Source organism: Rhodnius prolixus, unplaced genomic scaffold (genome assembly GCF_049639745.1).
Source record: "Rhodnius prolixus isolate KJV_2025 unplaced genomic scaffold, Rpr scaffold_4, whole genome shotgun sequence".
Classification (NCBI taxonomy): Eukaryota; Metazoa; Arthropoda; class Insecta; order Hemiptera; family Reduviidae; genus Rhodnius; species Rhodnius prolixus.
The window spans coordinates 26,665,188-26,684,085 of NW_027411614.1; the positions used below are offsets into that span (position 1 = coordinate 26,665,188).

The 18,898-nt window shown below is 34.5% G+C and overlaps 1 protein-coding gene across 3 annotated transcripts in view; it reads left to right on the forward strand.

The window, feature by feature from the left end:
- Window positions 1-18,898, forward strand: part of LOC141456583 (alpha-tocopherol transfer protein-like) — a 173,919-nt gene that overhangs the window by 141,520 nt on the left and 13,501 nt on the right. For all 3 annotated transcript variants that reach the window (XM_074132735.1, XM_074132736.1, XM_074132737.1), the window contains 2 exons: window positions 11,187-11,383; window positions 16,464-16,574. In XM_074132735.1, coding sequence (XP_073988836.1) covers window positions 11,187-11,383; window positions 16,464-16,574 — 308 coding nt within the window. The remainder of the gene's footprint in view (window positions 1-11,186; window positions 11,384-16,463; window positions 16,575-18,898) is intronic.

The window sequence follows — 18,898 nt, forward strand, 5'->3', positions numbered from 1 at the left end:
TTTTGTCTGTTTTGGTTGGCCAAAAAAGCCAGAAAATGTTATGGCACAAACGTAAAAGAAAGAATTACAGATATACATGATTATGTAAAGTATCTTCAAAGTTTACAGAAAATCATTGTCGACATTTTTGGGGTGAATTTCAAAATTTTAGGCAATCCACTGAGTAAATAAAGAGAGGTATTTAGATCACTCCTTAACAGGTTTTGTTAATTGGTATAGGTCCTATGATAGACTGATATGTCTATCATATCAAGATTTACTTTAAAAGTCTCTTAATTGAATACTCCGGAAAAATATTTTAAATAAAAATGTAAATTTTTAATGTAAATATAATTAAAAAAAGTTTGGGTATACCGTATTTTTGAAAAAAGAATGGCAGATTATTTCTTCTCTTTTATTTTAAATATTTTTATTTTAGATATTTGATTTTAAAGAAGTTATGCTGATAAGATGTGTCAACAGAAAAATGTTCTTTTAGTATGATCGGCTTGTTCAAATTGAACATGGGCACCAAGACAGGTTTAAACATCACTGCATTGTCAATGCTAGAACTTAGTCAGTTATTGCCAATGTGGAGTCATATTGACTCCATAATTTATTTTTATCTTTTTTTATATTGATTTCAATTTTAATAATAAAATAAATTACAATTGAGAAATAAATAATTATTGTTGAATAATTTACTTGATATTACCTACGCGTTATTTGTGCTCACAAATACTTCGGAAAGACGAATTCTAGACTGAAATATTGTTTTAAATCCGTGATTCAAATTTAAATAGTAGCCGACTCTGCCTTTGTCTTTTTTTACTTTAACGTGCATGTACATACATACGATATATGTGACTATTCAGTCAGAGCATAATAAAGATAAATCAGAAGAATAATTTGGAATAAAGCTAAAATAAAGTACCTATTTAATTACGAAAATATAATATACATTTTATCATAATTATAACAAAAAAATAAAATATTATGAATGAACAAAGGGAAGGGATTAGCTATGCGGTTAGCGTATTGGATTCCCACGTGGAGGTTCCGGGTTCGAATCCAGCTGCTGACCCTTGATTTTCTCTTTCTAAGAGCTTCTTACAGCTCACTGTCCGGGTGATGGACAGAGTTGTCTGTAACGAGAGAACACTGTCCGGAGGCCGGCAGTGCACTGAAAAAAGCTCCGGGCGCCAATAACCTTGATGTTGACGCGACTTAAATCATAAAAGAAAAAGAAAATGAATGAACTGGCCAGCATAAGGGTCTGTGACATCTAATAAATTCAAAAAAATATTAATGAAAATTAATGTAGTAAAATTACTTAAAATAATATCAATGAAGTATTAATGAAATGTTGGGTACTTGCTGATTTGTGTACCTTTTGGCGTTTAATCAACCCTTATACTTAACATTTTAAACTGTAAGTTTTTGTTAAAGAGATTTTTGTACCTTTTGGATAGATTTTCTTATTTGTATGTTTTGCAAAGTTACATATCTGCTTTTCAGATTTTATTAAAATTGGGAATAATAAATTTAATTTTATCATTATAACCTGAAAAGGTGTTAAGTCGGAGTTACTACCACTGGACAGATCTTTTTAAAGAATGATTATAGTTGCGGTCCCCAAACCATCCTCAATAACAATTTTTTTGAGAAAGCGTTTTGAATAAAATAGGAAGGTAATTTGTACGTAAATAGCAAAATTAAACTGCGATTACAGTACTTCTCCCTAAAAGGCAAAGAGGCAAAGATTTTGAATCGAACTACAATTCATTGATGAAAATCGGTTCACTCATTGAAAATTTTAACGATTGCAATACTTCCTCTTAGTAGGTGTAAGAGCATGATGGCACTTCACAGCCACGTAGAGGAGCTTTAACCACTTCTTCTTACTAAATTTTATCAAAATCGGACTAACCGTTATAGAAATATTGGTAATAATAGCTTTAGAAAGGGCCTTACTTGGGTGGGGCAAACTCCCCTCCTTATGAGGCACAGCGTCGAGACTTTTAAAGTGCAAATCTGTACAAAATTTCGATTCGAATGACACTTTATTCATGACAATCGGTTTACTTTTCGATAATTTGAAACGATTGCTATACTTCCCCTTAACAAGTGTAAGAGCAGATCGTCGCTTTAATGTTACGTAGGGGAGCCCTAACCCTGTCATCCTACCAAATTTTATCAAAATCGGGCTAAGATTTACAGAGTAATTAATGATAATAATTTTGGAGGGGGCCTTACATAAAAGGGGCTAACTCCTCTCCCATTCCATGTACAGCGTCGCGACCCCCAAAAGGCACATCTACATAAAATTCCAAATCGAATGACATCTCATTCATGAAAATCGGTTCACGCGTTTAGGCGCTACGTTGTTTACAAAAAAGGTAACAACAACAACAACAAGAAGAAGAACAAGAAGAACAAGAACAAGAACATTTTTTGAAAATGCCGTTTTTGCTCATTTTGAGCATCTTTTTTCTCAATATCTAACAAATCTAGGTTGTTGCAAAAAAATTACAGTCATAAAGGAGGATTTGCCCTATATTTTAAAGAAAATTTGGGAATTTTATCTTTTATAGAAAAAGAGAAAAAAATTGTCAAAGTTGGGTGTTTTTCAACGTTACGCTTTTTCGTGCAGTTTTTGATGATCAACCCTTATACAACTGTCCTACCGGACAGTTTTAATTTGCATTAAAGGATGAGAAAGAATAGGAATTAAGGACGAAAAAACAAATTTTGTCCACAAATCGGCTTTAACATTTCACGCAGAAGGAATTAACTTCAACTTAGGATCGCAGTCATTTCAGTATTTTCTAGAATTCTGATTGGCTGCCTTCTGATCAGGGACTTTTTCATTTTTTTTAATTACATTCACTATTTTTTCAATTACAGTGCGCTATTGACACGGATCGAAAACCACCCAATTCGCTACAAGATTTTGCTGCAATTCGGACAGAAAATCAATTCTAGAAAGAGGCTTTTTTTTTGTGCCTTGATACTTTCTATGAAAATTATGTAAATTTATCAAATAAGCATTTAGGCAATAGTCTGGAGTCAAGTTAATAACAGAAAATCTATTTATATTACCAATCAGGAGTCGAAATGACTCCGATATATTTACGTGTTATGTCAATCTAGAGTCAAAATGATTCTTATGATTCAAGTAAACTAATCTGCAAAAAAAAACTAAGAAATCCATGGTCTTCAGCTGGTGACTATCAAATGGTGAGAGAATGGGGATAGCATATCTAAGAGCATTTCGGGATAGCTATGAAATGTGGGGAAACAGAGACCATTCCTATTTTTTTTGGAGTCAAATGGACTTCGGATAGACAATGCAGTGTTAAGAATAACTAAAGTAATGCTGGTTAAACAAACGAACACGGAATACAGTACCAAGTTCTCTTGTTCTTGAGTAGTGATAGTCAACCTTTTTAGTTATAGCTACCGCGTTATTTACATTGCTAGTGAAATTTTCTTACCGCTCACCGGTTCTTCAGTGACTTTAATTAAGTAAAACTACAAAGTATTATTAACTTTGAGAGGAGATTTAGTAAAAATATGCCGTTGGTGAGTTGTTGTTGAGCTTGGTTTGGAGTGGGAGATCCCAGTTCGAATCAAGTGTGTAACTACTTTTTATTAGTTAGAAAAATTGTTAATGCTAATGTGTATGCTTCTAACTGCACCTAATTTGGTAGTTGGATGTCAGGCTTCGTCTGAAAAAAAATAGATGATTACTTTACCGTACTTATTTTTTAAATCTAAAATTTAATTTGATGGTGCATTTTAGCATCGCCATCGATATAGCGCCGACTTAAATTGCTACAGTGGAAGCTGCTAAAATTGAAGAAAATTAAAATTATAAAAGCTACAAAGTCTATTGAAATTTATAATTAATGAGATGCTCGAGAATGACGCTGCGAAACTAATTATCTGATATCTGGATAAAAACAAAGGTCTCCTGTTCCGGATAGATTCAGGTTTCTCTGTTTGGTGATAATACACTAAAGCATTATTCTACAAAATGCAGGGAAGAAAGAAGGTATTAATAAATTTAATACCTTCAGACATGTTTGGATATAATGCTGGCATTGAATGGGGAAACCATTTAGAAAAACTCAAATAACCGAAAGAAGGTTTAGTATATCGGACAAAACTTCCAACCACCTACAATGAAAGCTTGAATCGTCCTCCCAGTGGGCGTTAGGAACAAGGTTGGCCACCCTTGTTCTAGAATCTAGCTGGTTTGGTTTAAACAATGCTTAAGTATTGACAATCGACCTAAAACGTAGGGTGGCTTGACAAAGATGGGAAAGATCAGTTTTAAAAACAAGTTTCACTTCTTTTTTTTTTTCTTTAAAATCCTATAGAATTTAAAGATTAACTTTTTGTTTACTATGATAGACGTATTCGGAGTAGGAAACTTAAGCGTAAATCGTTATGATGTAGTTTTTAAAAATCATCTTTTAAAAAAAATGTGAAAAAGTGACAATCGTTAACTGAATTTCACTTAATTTCCCAAAAATTAAGTTCGATAAAAATTAATTCGATACAATTACATATTCGATTAATGTTTTGGTGAGAAATGGGACGTTGAAACGTAGGAAAAATTTTGGAGAAATAGAAGAATACTAGAAAAAGTTGTTTTCAATTTCTATAGTCATTGTAAGTTCAAATCGGTTTCAACTTCAGTAATAAAGTGCAATCTAAAAATTTAGCCTAAATAAATCTGTCAAGCAAACACTTGAAAGTAATAATTAAAAGGAGTTGAAGGTAATGAAAGAGGTACAAAAGGTGCATTGATGTAGCACTAAGAATGTTTGTAGTAGATAAGTAAAATCCGACAGACAAAAAGTTTTGACGTACACTCAGTTTGGTCAGGTTGGCGGTGTTATACGAGAGCTCCACAACCACAGTAGAATAGCAGCGCCTCCTAGCACAACACAAAGAAAATAGATATATAGAGACAGTGGCAACAACAGTCTTTGTAAACCCACATTATCTCTGGCAAAAGGAAAATCCTAAATCCTATCTATATATAGTAGTTGGTTTGTGCAAACTCACAAAGCCGGATTCAGTGTTTCCTAATACTTTCTGCATTGCCTTTCAAATGCGATTAGTATGAACGTTTTGGTGGCTGTTCTCACACTGCACGATCCTCGTGCAGGAAATATAATTTCATAAATTCATTAATATTTGAATAGGAAATGTAGTTTTAATCTTCATACTGTCCCTCACTCTACTAGCTAGGAGATCTTCTAATTTCCAGACTTCAGCAGAACCATCCATTTTAGGATCCCCTAAGCATGAAAAATTTACAATTTGGTCTGCATTAACCACTGCATCTCAATGATGCAAAAATCGCATAAAGTCAAAACTTCTTATTTCGCTTATTCACCACCAAATGATGGCACAAAGAGGTTTGGTGTCCTCATTGGTCTCAGTATAAATTGAATTTCTCAGTATTTCGAAATTTTCTCAAAAATGAAATATTTTTTAGCAAAAATCTATTAAGGGTACTTCTGAAATAGGGGTTGAGTAGATTTCCATTGAAATGTCATTTATTTTTGTAATCTACGGTTCTATTTAAATGGTGCAGTTTTGTAGGATTGCATGTATGGCTGAAAATAGAGAGGAAAGAAATTAATTAAACAACCAAATGGATTTGTCAAATGGAAAATTCCTCTTTACTAAATGGATTGTTTAATTTTCAAAAATGACTCCTTATAACTTTTTCTTTTATCATTAGTTAAGAAAAAATCGTTTAATGACAGTTCTTAGACGTGGTAGGGTCGGATTCCCTGTAAGTTACATTTCAGTAATTTGTTTTTTTTAATTGAAATTTGCAACTAGCAAATGTGATGTAAGGTAAAACAATATCAGAAATATGGATCGGAGAAGGCACCCCAGTGGTGTCACTCCATTATCCTGAAGCAAACATGCAGTGTTATACTGTTCTTATGATGTGAGTAAATCGCGAGGCCATTTTCTCTTCCATCTTCTTGGAGGATTACCTGGTATTGTGGAAGAAGATAGGCGTTCTATGAGAGGGTTAAGATGAGCTGCTATAGAGGAATGAAATTTGAGAAAACGAGTGTTAGCAAGATCTTTGAAGATAGGGATTTTAAGGTCATTATGGATGGTGAGGTCAGATACATAAAAACAGGAGCGTCAGGAATTTTCCGAAGTATTTTTGGGCTGCAATGAATGGATGGTTTATAAAATTAGGAAAGCTAAGATGGGCAGGGCACGTCATTCGAATGGAAGAAGGCGAGGTAGCCAGAAGAGTGCTGAAAGACGAAATCCACAGTCTAAGAAAGATTGGCCGGCCGAAGGCAACGTGGATTGATGGTGTCGCCGCGGACGCAGGTTCATTATTTGGCGTCCCAAACTGGATGGCTGCCGCACAAAATAGGGATGCCTGGCGGAGGCTTATTGAGGAGGCCCAGACTCATTAGTGGGTTGTTGCGCCATTTAAGTAAGTAAGTAATGAATGGATGGGCAGAGAGTTGGAACGTTTAGTGTCGATGCTCATACTTCGATGCCGTATGATTGAATAGGTCGCAGTAACAGTAGGTATAAGAGTCTTTTGTGTTTCGATCGTATGTCAAGAAGTCTGACGAGAAGTTTGTATCGTTGGTTAGTTTCTTGCCTTTTCAGTTTAGTATGGGGATTCCATGACAACCGTTTGGCTAGGTAAGGTTCAAGATATCTTACTTTGACCACAGTTGGCACAAAAGTTTGGCTGATGAAGATGGGAGGTTGGATTTTTCGTCTAATACTATATAATTTGATTTGGTAAGGTTAGTTTTGATTCGCCATTTGTTAAGCCAGTCCTGTAAGTGATTAATGTGCATTTGAAGAGCGCTTGTAGCGGTAAGAAGATCGGAATGAGGAAACAGGATTGCAGTATCGTCAGCAAAGGTGGAAAGAATGGTATTTGGATGTTGAGGTATGTCTGCTGTATATAAGGAGTAAAGAAGAGGACCTAGGACACTGCCCTGAGGAACACCAGCTTGGGCTAGATGGATATCAGAGTCTGCTGCTCCACAGTTGATCAGTATAATTGAATCTAATTTTCAAGTCAACTTTGTGGTGAGTAAGAAGTAAATGTGATAGAAATTTTCGTGGAGTCGTTTGTGTTCACAGATTTTTTTTTTTAGTTATCGCAACTACACAATTGAATTCTGTCAGCCTCTTAAAGTTTATGGAATAAAAGAGAGAAAAGAAGGAGATTGGGTTTAGCCACAGAAGATGCTGGAAGAAGCCGGAATATACCTAATAATATACCCTCTGATATGAACAAAAAACATTGCCACCTCCATCATTTGAAAAATTAGTTTTCCTAATAAATCTCTTTATTTTTTTTCTTGAACACTTGATAGAACCACACTATTTCTAACTTTATTTATTGATTTCTTTGTAGGCATCAAGGAAGAGAAATGAGTCAATAAACTTTTAAGCTCCCTAAGTTTACATTAGACATGCAAATCACGATTTGATCATTATCAAGCTTATATACTTTAGGTGAAAACTAATGTCTCTATTATTTTCACGGAAATACCTCTCATTTATTCAGTTTTCCAGAGGTACCTTTCCCATTTCTAGATTTCTTCTTTTTCCCTTGTTTATGCAATTTTATTTTGTTTATTATTTTAAAGAAACGTGTTTAAATCGCTAGTTCTGTTAACTATGTTTATTACTTTTTATTTCTAAATCTTTAATGAATTAAAGACAGCTGATTGTATCCGTAGTCAGTCATCAAGTATTGAGCGAGATGGAAACATTTGTAGAGTCGAAATCACTACATCAATCTGATTAAACTACCTCTCATAATGGATGTGAAGTACTTTACTAATTACTTGATTGTAAAACTTGCTTACAAGTAATCAATTAAAGATACTATAAATTAAATAAATTATAATTTAAATGAATGAGGACTTATTTAGAGACCGACTCGAACAACAAATTGAACTTAAAACAGCTCTTAAAACACCCCAACAGCTAGATGATGCTGTTGACAACTTCGCTGCTGCCATACAGCAAAGCATATGGCAAGCGACTTCATACTGTACAACTACACGGACAGAACGTTTGCCTTATAACTTACCTATCCTACTTCGCACTCTTATAACTAAAAAGCGACGAGCAAGATCTCTTTGGCAGCGAACTAGGTATCCTTCCCACAAACAAAATTTCAATCATCTTGCAAGACAGCTTAAAAACGAACTTCAAAAATACTACAACACCCAATACGCTAACTATACAAAATCTCTTACCACTGACGACAACTCGCTCTGGACTGTCACCCGACGAATATTAAAATTTCAACAAACCTCCTCCCCTCTCCGTTCTGCTGACAACTCCTGGGCCAAATCTGATCAAGAAAAAGCTGACTTACTTGCAGCTCACCTCTCTTCCGTCTTCACCCCACATCCTGACACCCAAAATCTACAACACACCCAAGACGTCAATACCGACTTGGACATTCCTTTACCAGTTTCTCTTCCTCCTAAATCATTCACACCCAAGCAAGTCAAGGAGGCCATTATCAATCTTCCCCCTAAAAAGAGTCCAGGTTATGATTTAATCACAGCACACATTCTCCTTCAACTTCCTAGAAAAGCAATAGTCCTCCTTACAACCATCTACAATTCAATACTGAGAACTACCTATTATCCTATTCTTTGGAAATTCTCCACCATCTGTATGATACCTAAACCTTCAAAATCCACGCATCTACCTTCCTCTTACCGCCCTATCAGCTTCCTTTCGATTCTAGGCAAAATTTTTGAGAGACTCCTCCTACCACACCTTCAAGAAAGTTTTGATGGCCTTGAAATTATCCCAAATCATCAATTTGGTTTTCGCAGTTGCCACTCTACAATCCAGCAGGCCCATCGCGTTGTGGACACCATCGCTACATCACTGGAGCTTAAACATTTCTGCGCTGGAGTATTCTTGGATGTCTCACAGGCCTTTGACCGAGTATGGCACAAGGGTTTGCTATGGAAGCTTAAGGGTATTCTACCAAGCACATACTATCTTATACTCAAATCCTATCTCTCCGACCGATTCTTCCTAGTAACTCAAGGCTCTTCTCGATCATCTATTTTTCCTGTCCTTGCTGGTGTACCACAAGGTAGCGTCTTAGCTCCTCTTCTGTACACAATCTTTACAGCCGACTTACCTTCAAATCCCAACACCTTCATATACACCTTCGCTGACGACACTGCCATTCTCTCCACACATACTGATCCTGTCTTCGCTATCCGCTCTCTACAATCTCACCTACACTCACTAGAACCCTGGCTACAAAAATGGCGAATAAAAATCAACCCAAACAAATCCAAACACATAGTCTTCACACTCAAACGAACAACTCTTGGACCTGTCTTCTTATATAACACTCCTATCCCACCAGCCGACCATGTGCGGTACCTTGGACTGTACCTAGACAAAAGACTAACTTGGAACCCTCATACGAGACTTAAACGGGCTGAATTACACAAACGATACAAACTCCTTGCTAGACTACTGGACAAACGCTCAAAACTAACACTACAGAACAAGCGTCGACTGTACACTTCCCTTCTTGCTCCAATATGGACTTACGGACTTGAACTTTACGGGACAGCTAAACGATCTAACATCAACAGATTACAAACACTCCAATCTAAAATACTCCGCCGCATTGTAAAGGCTCCCTTTTATGTCAGTAACCACTCCATACACACAGACCTCAACATTCCATTTATACCAGAACTTGCCAAAACCCGCTACAACACATTCCACCAAAAACTATCATTTCACCCTAATCCTTTAGCTGCAAACCTATTCTCAACCACACTTCCCTCCAACCCCCAAAGACGGCTGAGGCGCCGTTGGCCCCGTGACCAACTGGTAAACTAATGATGGTCATCACTGGATGATCATCATTCATGATTGCCACGCCATTTTTATTGTACGCCCAGCATATTTACTTATTGTACTGTACGAGTGCAGGTGTAAATTTCAAATAAAAGATAAAAAAAAAAAAAAATACAAAAAGTTATTACTAGTTATTTATTTATTATTACCCAACTGTATTTGTGCTCTCGTGTTCTTTTGTAGCAAAAAAAAAAAAAAAAATCTTAAAATAAAATTTGTTAAAATTCCGTTTGGGAGCGCTTACCCCTTCATCCAGTCAGTCAAAATTGGTCTAATAATTACACAGTTATTACTAATAATAATTTTACAGAGGGCATTGCACGCATGGGGCTAACTCCTCTTCCATGTACAGCATTGAGACTCCAAAAGACTTATCTACATATATAAAATTCCGTATCGAATGACACCTCAAAAAAAGTAACAATAACAACACCAAGAAACTAAAGAAAATTTCTGAAAATGCCGTTTTTGCTAATTTTTGGCAACTTTTTTTCTCGAAATCTTATAAATCTAGTAAGTATAGTTGCAAAAAAAAAAAAAAAATAGTCTTGTAAACGAGGATATGTTCTATATTTTAAAGATATGTTAGGAATTTTATAGAAAAGAGAAAAAAAATGTCCAATTTGGGTGTTTTTCAACGTTACGCTTATTGTGCACTTTTTGACGATCAATCCTTATACAATTACACAATCTTCATTTAAGTTTGTATTCTAAGTTGATTTTGTTAATTAATTTAGATAGTTCAAATTTTAAGATTTTATAACATAAAATTTTATTATCTATTTAGTTATTATCTAATATAGTATCTCCTCTTTTCTTCCTTTCTCATAAAAGGTAACATTCGCAAGGAGCAGTCGGCGAGAAAAGTTTAGGATCTATGGGCTAAACTTTTATATAAACAAGATAAGGTTGAATCTGAATTTTGCTTTAAAGAGTATTAGTTTGAGCCGTGAATGATTTATGGGAGACATAGAACTGACAGTAAGCTGTCATGTGTCTATATCTGGATTATAGTTGAAACATCGATATTGGTTATAGCGGTAGTCCATCACCAATGGAAACACGAAATTAACTGAGTAATAATTTTCAGACATTTAACCCATGCAGTCACTCAGTTAATTGCAAATTTCATTTAAAATTTATTACCATTTCAAATATAGAAAATATTTTGTAATTTCTAAATTTTATTTTAATTGTAAAATGTAATCTTTTTAAGAATATTTAGAGATCAAATTTATTTATTTATGCATTTTATTTTTCAGCTAGGATACATCTCAACGATGTACCATTGATTGAATCATTCAAATTAGGAACGTCTATATTGGAAATGATGTTAAACGATCTGGTTCTGCAAGTATCCGGTACTATAATTGTATTTGATATGGCTGGCTTAAGTTTGCTGGACCAGGCTAGACTGATTACTCCAACAATCGCATGGCATCTGACAATGATAGTACAAGTATGGCTTCTTCTTTTCGTCCTTCCAACTTTATATTACAATTAAAAAACATCTGTTTGAAGCAATATGAAGACTTATTCCTTAAAAAAGAAAGAAAGAAAAACCTGCTGGCGCAACCCAAAATTTATTTAATTTAATAAAAAATGAATTTGCCTGAAATTTGTAAACTTAGGTTTGAATACGTGACAGATAAATAGGATGTCCGACAACGGCTTGTCAGCAAATTCGGGGACAATATTTTCAAGCGGACGACAATGTTCGAGATGCCAGACCGTCACTTTGGTGTAGCTGTTAAAATAAGGGCGGGTGAGTCTTTAGCTCTGTGAAGATCTGATTCCTGTGCGCCTCACTGATGCCCTTACCGCGGCCCAAATCAGTGATTCTTGTGAGGCCAAAGATTGATTACTCACATGGGTAATCTTTCCCGAGATACCCTCCAAATACATCTCCGTGCATTTATCTACAGGGTGTCAGGCATTACGTTCCCAGAGGGAAAGAGATGCCCTATGACATTAAATCAGTTCACTTTCAATGCTTCCATTCCAATAAAAGCGATAATTGTTAAAATGTTAACCAATTATAAAAATTAATTAAGCATCTGTTAACACTCTAGATCGGTGTTTCCCAACGTGGGGCCCACGCCCCCCAGGGGGGCAATTTGATAGTTAAGGGGGACAATTCGAAAATGGATTCGACACGACTTTAACGCTTTCGTTCCGGGCCATTTAAATGCAATGCTAGATATCGGTGCCAAATTTAACAAAAAAAGCAAATTCTTAAATAATTGCGGTAAATAATTATTAGGTATAATTCCGTTTGACGAGACCAAAATATCAACTGGGTGATTGGCGTCGTCAAGTAAACTTCGTCCGGGGTTCACCGCAGTCTGACGCGGGGAACCCCGGACGTTTTAAAAACTCGCTAAACAGCGCAGTTGTTGGCACTTAATTGGCCCATCGCTGCATATCAAATATGCAGTATCAAGAAGAACTCGCAGAATTGCAAAATGATGAGTCAGTTAAAACTTTATTTAATATAAAAGGAGCGATGGCATGGCTTTGTGAGGAAACAGAAATCAAATACCTAAATTCAACCAAATGTGCAAGAAAACTATTGCTACCGTTTCCATCTTCATTTTTAGCTGAATGTGGATTTAGTGCTGTAAATGATTTACTGGTAAAAAAAAGAAATCGGCTGGATATAACACAACGTGGAGACTTGAGACTGCAGCTAACCAAATTGGAACCTTATATAAAATCTCTGTGCAGCAAGCATCAAGCGCAAGGATCTCACTAAATTAAAATAATAAATTAATATAGAAAAATCTGTATTAAAATTATTTGGAATTTGAATTTCAGTTTTTCATTATATGTTTTGAAATTTTACTTACTGTGTTTTGTTAACAATTTCAGAGTGATTTCTTCCTAGAACCTATCATTTATGTTTCTTACAGTGAACAAATCAATTTTTTTAATGTTAAAAATTATATATGTTACATAGGGGGACATAAAAATTTTATAAAGGTTAAGGTGGGGCATGACACAAAAAAGGTTGGGAAACACTGCTCTAGATAAACCATTGTTAGTACTGTAGGAAAAATGTGCAGATGATTTACAAGAAATATTTATTTATTTAACAACAAAAATCACTTCCCAAGATGGAAAGGACAATAATAAATGGGTTTCTGCTAGTAAAAGTTTAATAGTTGCACTGAAAATGATGATAACTTCAACATTGGCTAAATAAAATAATTTGATAATCATTAAACAGAAGGTGGATTAATATCGTCTGAACTTTTATCATTACACTTTGACATGAATCATCTTTCTCTAACCTTAATCTCGTGACCTTAAAAGTTATTTACAATGTTTTATTACTTCTATATATCATCATAGTTAGCACCTCAGATTTCTTTATTTGTTAAGTTGTAAAGCAGTTTAATCAGTTGCAAATAAGCTAATTCGTATATAAATATATGGGATTATAAGGTATAATTCTCCCTTTAAACAGATCAACTAAGTTAAAAGGAAAGTATCACAATCCAGTTTAGTTTTATGCACTTAAAACGTTTAATTAAAGGTAATTAAAAAAACTAAATTGACGCTCTTATGACGAAAAGAAGGTGGCATTAGCCAGAGCAAGTCATTTTCTAAGTCAATTTCTTGATGTTTCGAGAACCCTTCATCAAGAGCTTTTTTTAAGACGTAGGGAGATGGGTATGTTGTAACCATAAAAAAACCTAATGCAATTTTTAGATAATTAATTGAGAAGATAAGAATGTTTTGAGCGAAACAAATTCTGAACAGCCACATATACAGGAGTGACCAGAATTATATGCTCCACCCACTTTTTTTTTTTTAAACGGCGGCAAATTTCGAAAAAATAGAAAACACGTATTTAATCATTTTTAGTCTAGTTTATTTTTAGTGATTGACCCATGTTTTCAAACCCTAATATCTCGAGATACAGCATCCAACTTTTGTTTTTCAAATGGAACGTTATATTTTTTTTGCATATTTTTAAGTACTTGAGGTCCTAAAAAAACAAATCAATTATTTTTTAAATCAGGTTTTTCAAAAGTTATGGTAATTTAAAAAGTTCCAACTTACTATAAATCTCTTCTAAATGCGGTAAGAAAAGCTTAAGAAGTGAATGCGTGCTATGGGGATGAGATATCTGAGTCAGATGGTGAAGGGAGAAAAGTAGACGCGAATGTGCTAGGAACATTCAATAAAAGCCAATTTTAACGTTAAGCCAAAGCTAAGGAAGTGATGAAGAAAATAATCTAAGCTCTGCGCTGTCAGGTTGAGGATTAAATAGGAGCAAGAAGTCCTTATAGCTTATAGAAAGGCAAAGATTAAGTGGACAAAGGAAATTTGTCAATTAGAACTCTAGAAATTGCAACGGAGTTCTCATGTTATGTGTTTTTGCTTCAGTTTAAAACTTTCTCGTATTAGGCAATTTTAAATTTATAAATACTTAGCTTAATCCACATAAACTGTTAAATTTATATCTGTAAACGAATAGATAAATAATCTCATGTCATGAGACAAGTAGGAGTGGTGGGAAAAGAGATAATATAACAAAATTTGCATGTTAAAGGAAGAACTATGTACTCTGAGAGAAATATTTAAACCAGTAAACAAATAGAATGAACCCTACACAAAAATATATCATTCTAGTTATAAGAAATCTGGAACATACTTCCTTCTGTAGAGATTAGTTATGATTTGAAATGAAGTCATCAGAATATTAGTACATATAACTTGTGTGCAAATATCCCTTGTTATATTACACCTTATTGAAAATTATTGCCTACAAATGAAAGAAGCAGCTCTTTCTTTATTGTAACATTAACTACCTATGTTACGTATATTTAGGTCGGTATAATTAAATATTCAGGGTGTCTCAGCACCCCTGAAAACCAAACTTCTGAACTCAATTGTAAAGTTCAAATTAAAGAAAAAAGTCTAGTTAACATTTTGCGAAAACTTCTTTGTTCGGGAAGTATTTAACATTTTGTGCTTTACAAACTTGTTACTACTATCTTACCGTATAAATCGTCAATAATTTTAAATGTGCTGAGTCTAGGTACCGATTGCGTCATTCGAATGTGCATTAGATTTTCTGTCAGGAAATTATGTTTTCAATCTTTAGTGCCTTTTAACAAGTTTTCTGTCCGATAGAACTATACACAAGTAAGTTAGAAAAGTAATCGCCTATCTTTTCAGGCGGGGCTTAACGTCCAACTACCAATTAGGTTAGGACGAGGGCGGAAGCTCATTCTTTACTATTAACTTTTTTTTCTAACAAATAAAAAGTAGATTGTAGATTGTATTAGAAGGGCGGTTCCACCGAAAAGGGGAAGGAACGCAGGTAATCCAAAATGCCCATTGTTCCCCACCCACCCCTCATCTCATGAGAGATACCGAGGCTTCAAGACCAACAAATCCGGCTAAAGGTTGCCAGATGCCAATACAATAAACTAATAAAGTAGTGACAGGACACTAGGGAGCATGGCGACTCAATCGCTACAGTGCACTGAATAAACCTAGAAAGTTCGTTAAGATTAGTTAAGATTACCAGATGCCACAATCTCCGGTAGGGAAACATTTGGCCTCCAGAAGACGAGAAATCTAGTTTTAGAATAAACGGGGCACACCTCTACAAAGTGCCGCACAGTCTCATTGGACTCACCACAGCCAGCACAGATTGGCGACTGGGTAAGGCCGCATTTAAAAAGATAGTACGCTAAATTCGCATGTTCACTCAACACCTGAACCAACTGGCGGATCCGGGACCTGCTAAAACCAACTATAGCCGTTTTTGACAGGCCAAGAATTTCCTTAGCCTGACGGCAATCAGCTCGGGATCTCCTCCGTTTCCGATGTTCCTTCAAAATCCATTGCTCCACCTCTGTTCTACAACGTCGATAGGATACAGGGATAATGGGCCGAGGAGTCATTGTTATCAATGCATTTCCATCAGTTTCATCAGATTAGCAAATAAAAAGTAGTCATACGCTCTGGGAATCTCCCACTTACAAAGCCACCCTCTTGACCACTAAACCAACACCCGCCCTTATATACACAAGTATACAAAGATGTTTTCCCTGTAGCCCCTTATGTGAGATCATGCCCATTTTTGCACCGAGCAGCCCAATGTCTGGGGTTGGCCTCTAAAGCCCAGTAATCCTAAGTTTCTGTTTCTTTTTCGGGGGTTGTGCCCATGTTATGGTGTTCGATGTTTATTCTTCCGTTGGAATACAAGAGGCAGTTGTCCGTCTGAAAAGGTGGATCTACAAAGTAGTCATGCTCTGCAACAATTCCGAAATTCGCATAATCTACATTTTCAAAACTCTTCGATTCTATCCCATATATTTATATTTATTTTTAACATGCAATATTAAACGTTTTTTTTTGTAAAAATTAGGTCTACATTTTGTAGAAATTATTTGTCTACATTATTTGTACTTATCAAAAGTTATTTTATTGTCTTATTTTTATTGACTTACAATATTTATTTGCATTTTTTGTCATTACTAAATCGATCGTCTCATTATTCTCATATTTGTTTTCAGGATAAAATACCAATGAGATTAAAAGCAATACATGTATTAAACCAGCCGTTTTATTTTAACGCATGTTACTCAGTATTCAAACCGTTGTTGAAAAAGAAACTCAGAAAGAGGGTAAGTTAAACATTAAACACAAAATATTATGTTCAAACTGTTCAAACTTAGTTTTACTTCATCTAATTATTTTAAACATTCTGAAGTTTGTTTAATGTTGGAAGTTTATATTTGTACAAAAACTATAATTAAAACTGTCCGGTAGGACAGTTGTATAAGGGTTGATCATCAAAAACTGCACGAAAAAGCGTAACGTTGAAAAACACCCAACTTTGACAATTTTTTTCTCTTTTTCTATAAAAGATAAAATTCCCAAATTTTCTTTAAATTATAGGGCAAACCCTCCTTTATAACTGTAATTTTTTTGCAACCACCCAGATCTAATAGGTTTCGAGAAAAAAGTTGCCAAAAATGAGCAAAAACGGCTTTTTCAAAAAATGTTCTTGTTCTTGTTGTTGTTGTTCTTCTTCTTCTTCTTCTTCTTCTTCTTCTTGTTACCTTTTTTGTAAACAACGTAGCGCCTAAACGCGTGAACCGATTTTCATGAATGAGGTATCATTCGATTCGGAATTTTATGTAGATGTGCCTTTTTGGGGTCTCGACGCTGTACATCGAATGGGAGAGGAGTTAGCCCCCTTTATGTAAGGCCCCCTCCAAAATTATTATTACTAATTACTCTGTAAATCTTGGCCCGATTTTGATAAAATTTGGTAGGGTGATAGGGTTAGGGCTCCCCTACGTAACATTAAAGCGACGATCTGCTCTTACACTTGTTAAGGGGAAGTATAGCAATCGTTGCAAATTATCGACACGTGAACCGATTTGCATGAATGAAGGGTCATTCGAATCGAAATTTTGTACAGATTTGCACTTTAAAAGTCTCGACGCCGTGCCTCATAAGGAGGGGAGTTTGCCCCACCCAAATAAGGCCCTTTCTAAAACTATTATTACCAATATTTCTATAACGCTTAGTCCGATTTTGATAAAATTCAGCTCGAATAAGTGGTTAAAGCTCCTCTACGTTGCTGATGCTCTTGCACCTACTAAGAGGAAGTACTGCAATCATTTAAATTATCAATGAGTGAACCGATTTAAATCAATGAATTGTCGTTCGATTAAAAGATCTTTGCCTCTTTGCCTTTTAGGAAGAAGTACTGCAATCGTAGTTTATTTTTCTTACTCCTCTTAAAAGGAAGTACTGAAATCGCAGTTTAATTTTGCTATTTACGTACAAATACCTTCCTATGTTATTCAAAACGCTTTTTCAAAAAAATTGTTATTGAGGATGGTTTGGGGGAACGCAACTATAATCATTCTTTAAAAAGATCTCTCCATTGGTAGTTACGGTTCCGACTTAACACCTTATCAGATTATAATGATAGAATTGTTTATTCCAAATTTTAAAAAAATCTGTAAAGAAGATATGTAACTTTGTAAAATAGACAAAAAGGAAAATCTATCCAAAAGGTACAAAAATCTCCTTAACAAAAACTTACAGTTTTAAAAGTTAAGTATAAGGGTTGTTTAAACGCCAAAAGGTACACAAATCAGCAAGTACCCAACATTTCATTAATAGTTAAGTAATTCTACTGCATTAATTTTCATTAATAAGTTATTTTTTAGAATTTATTAGATGTCACAGACCCTTATGCTGGCCACTTCATTTATAATATTTTTTTGTTATAATTATGATAAATCACATAAATATGTACATGCATGTTAAAGTAGAAAAAGACAAAGTTAGAGTAGGCTACTGTCTTGAATTCGTCTTACCGAAATATTCGTGAGCACAAATAACACACAGTTAATAACAAGTAGATTATTCAACAACAATTATTCATTTCTCAATTGTAATTTAATTTAGTTCCCCTAATTTTACTTATAGTAAAATACTGGAATAATTAGCTGTCCTAAAAATATGCATATCTTATTTATTTTATATTGCATATATACAACATTGTGGGATGAATACCTAGATTGAGAATGTAATTGAAGAAAACTATATTATTTGCGATAAAACCAGATAATTATTACCTATTATTATAAACGTTTGACTACTACATAAAATAACAATTACTTTAATCGAAGAATGAACTTAAACCGACGATTTTTATTTAAAATAAAAATAAATAAATAAAATAAACAAAATCATTGGTGTAAGTTTTTTATAAAAAAAAGTTTTGAATTTTTTTTTAAATTTTTTATAACGTTGATTATTATAGATAACTAGATATTACAGTCAATCTACAGTGCTACTTGAACAAATATTTTGTAGACGAAAATGGCCAGCATAAGGGTCTGTGACATCTAATAAATTCTAAAAAATAACTTATTAATGAAAATTAATGCAGTAGAATTACTTAACTATTAATGAAATGTTGGGT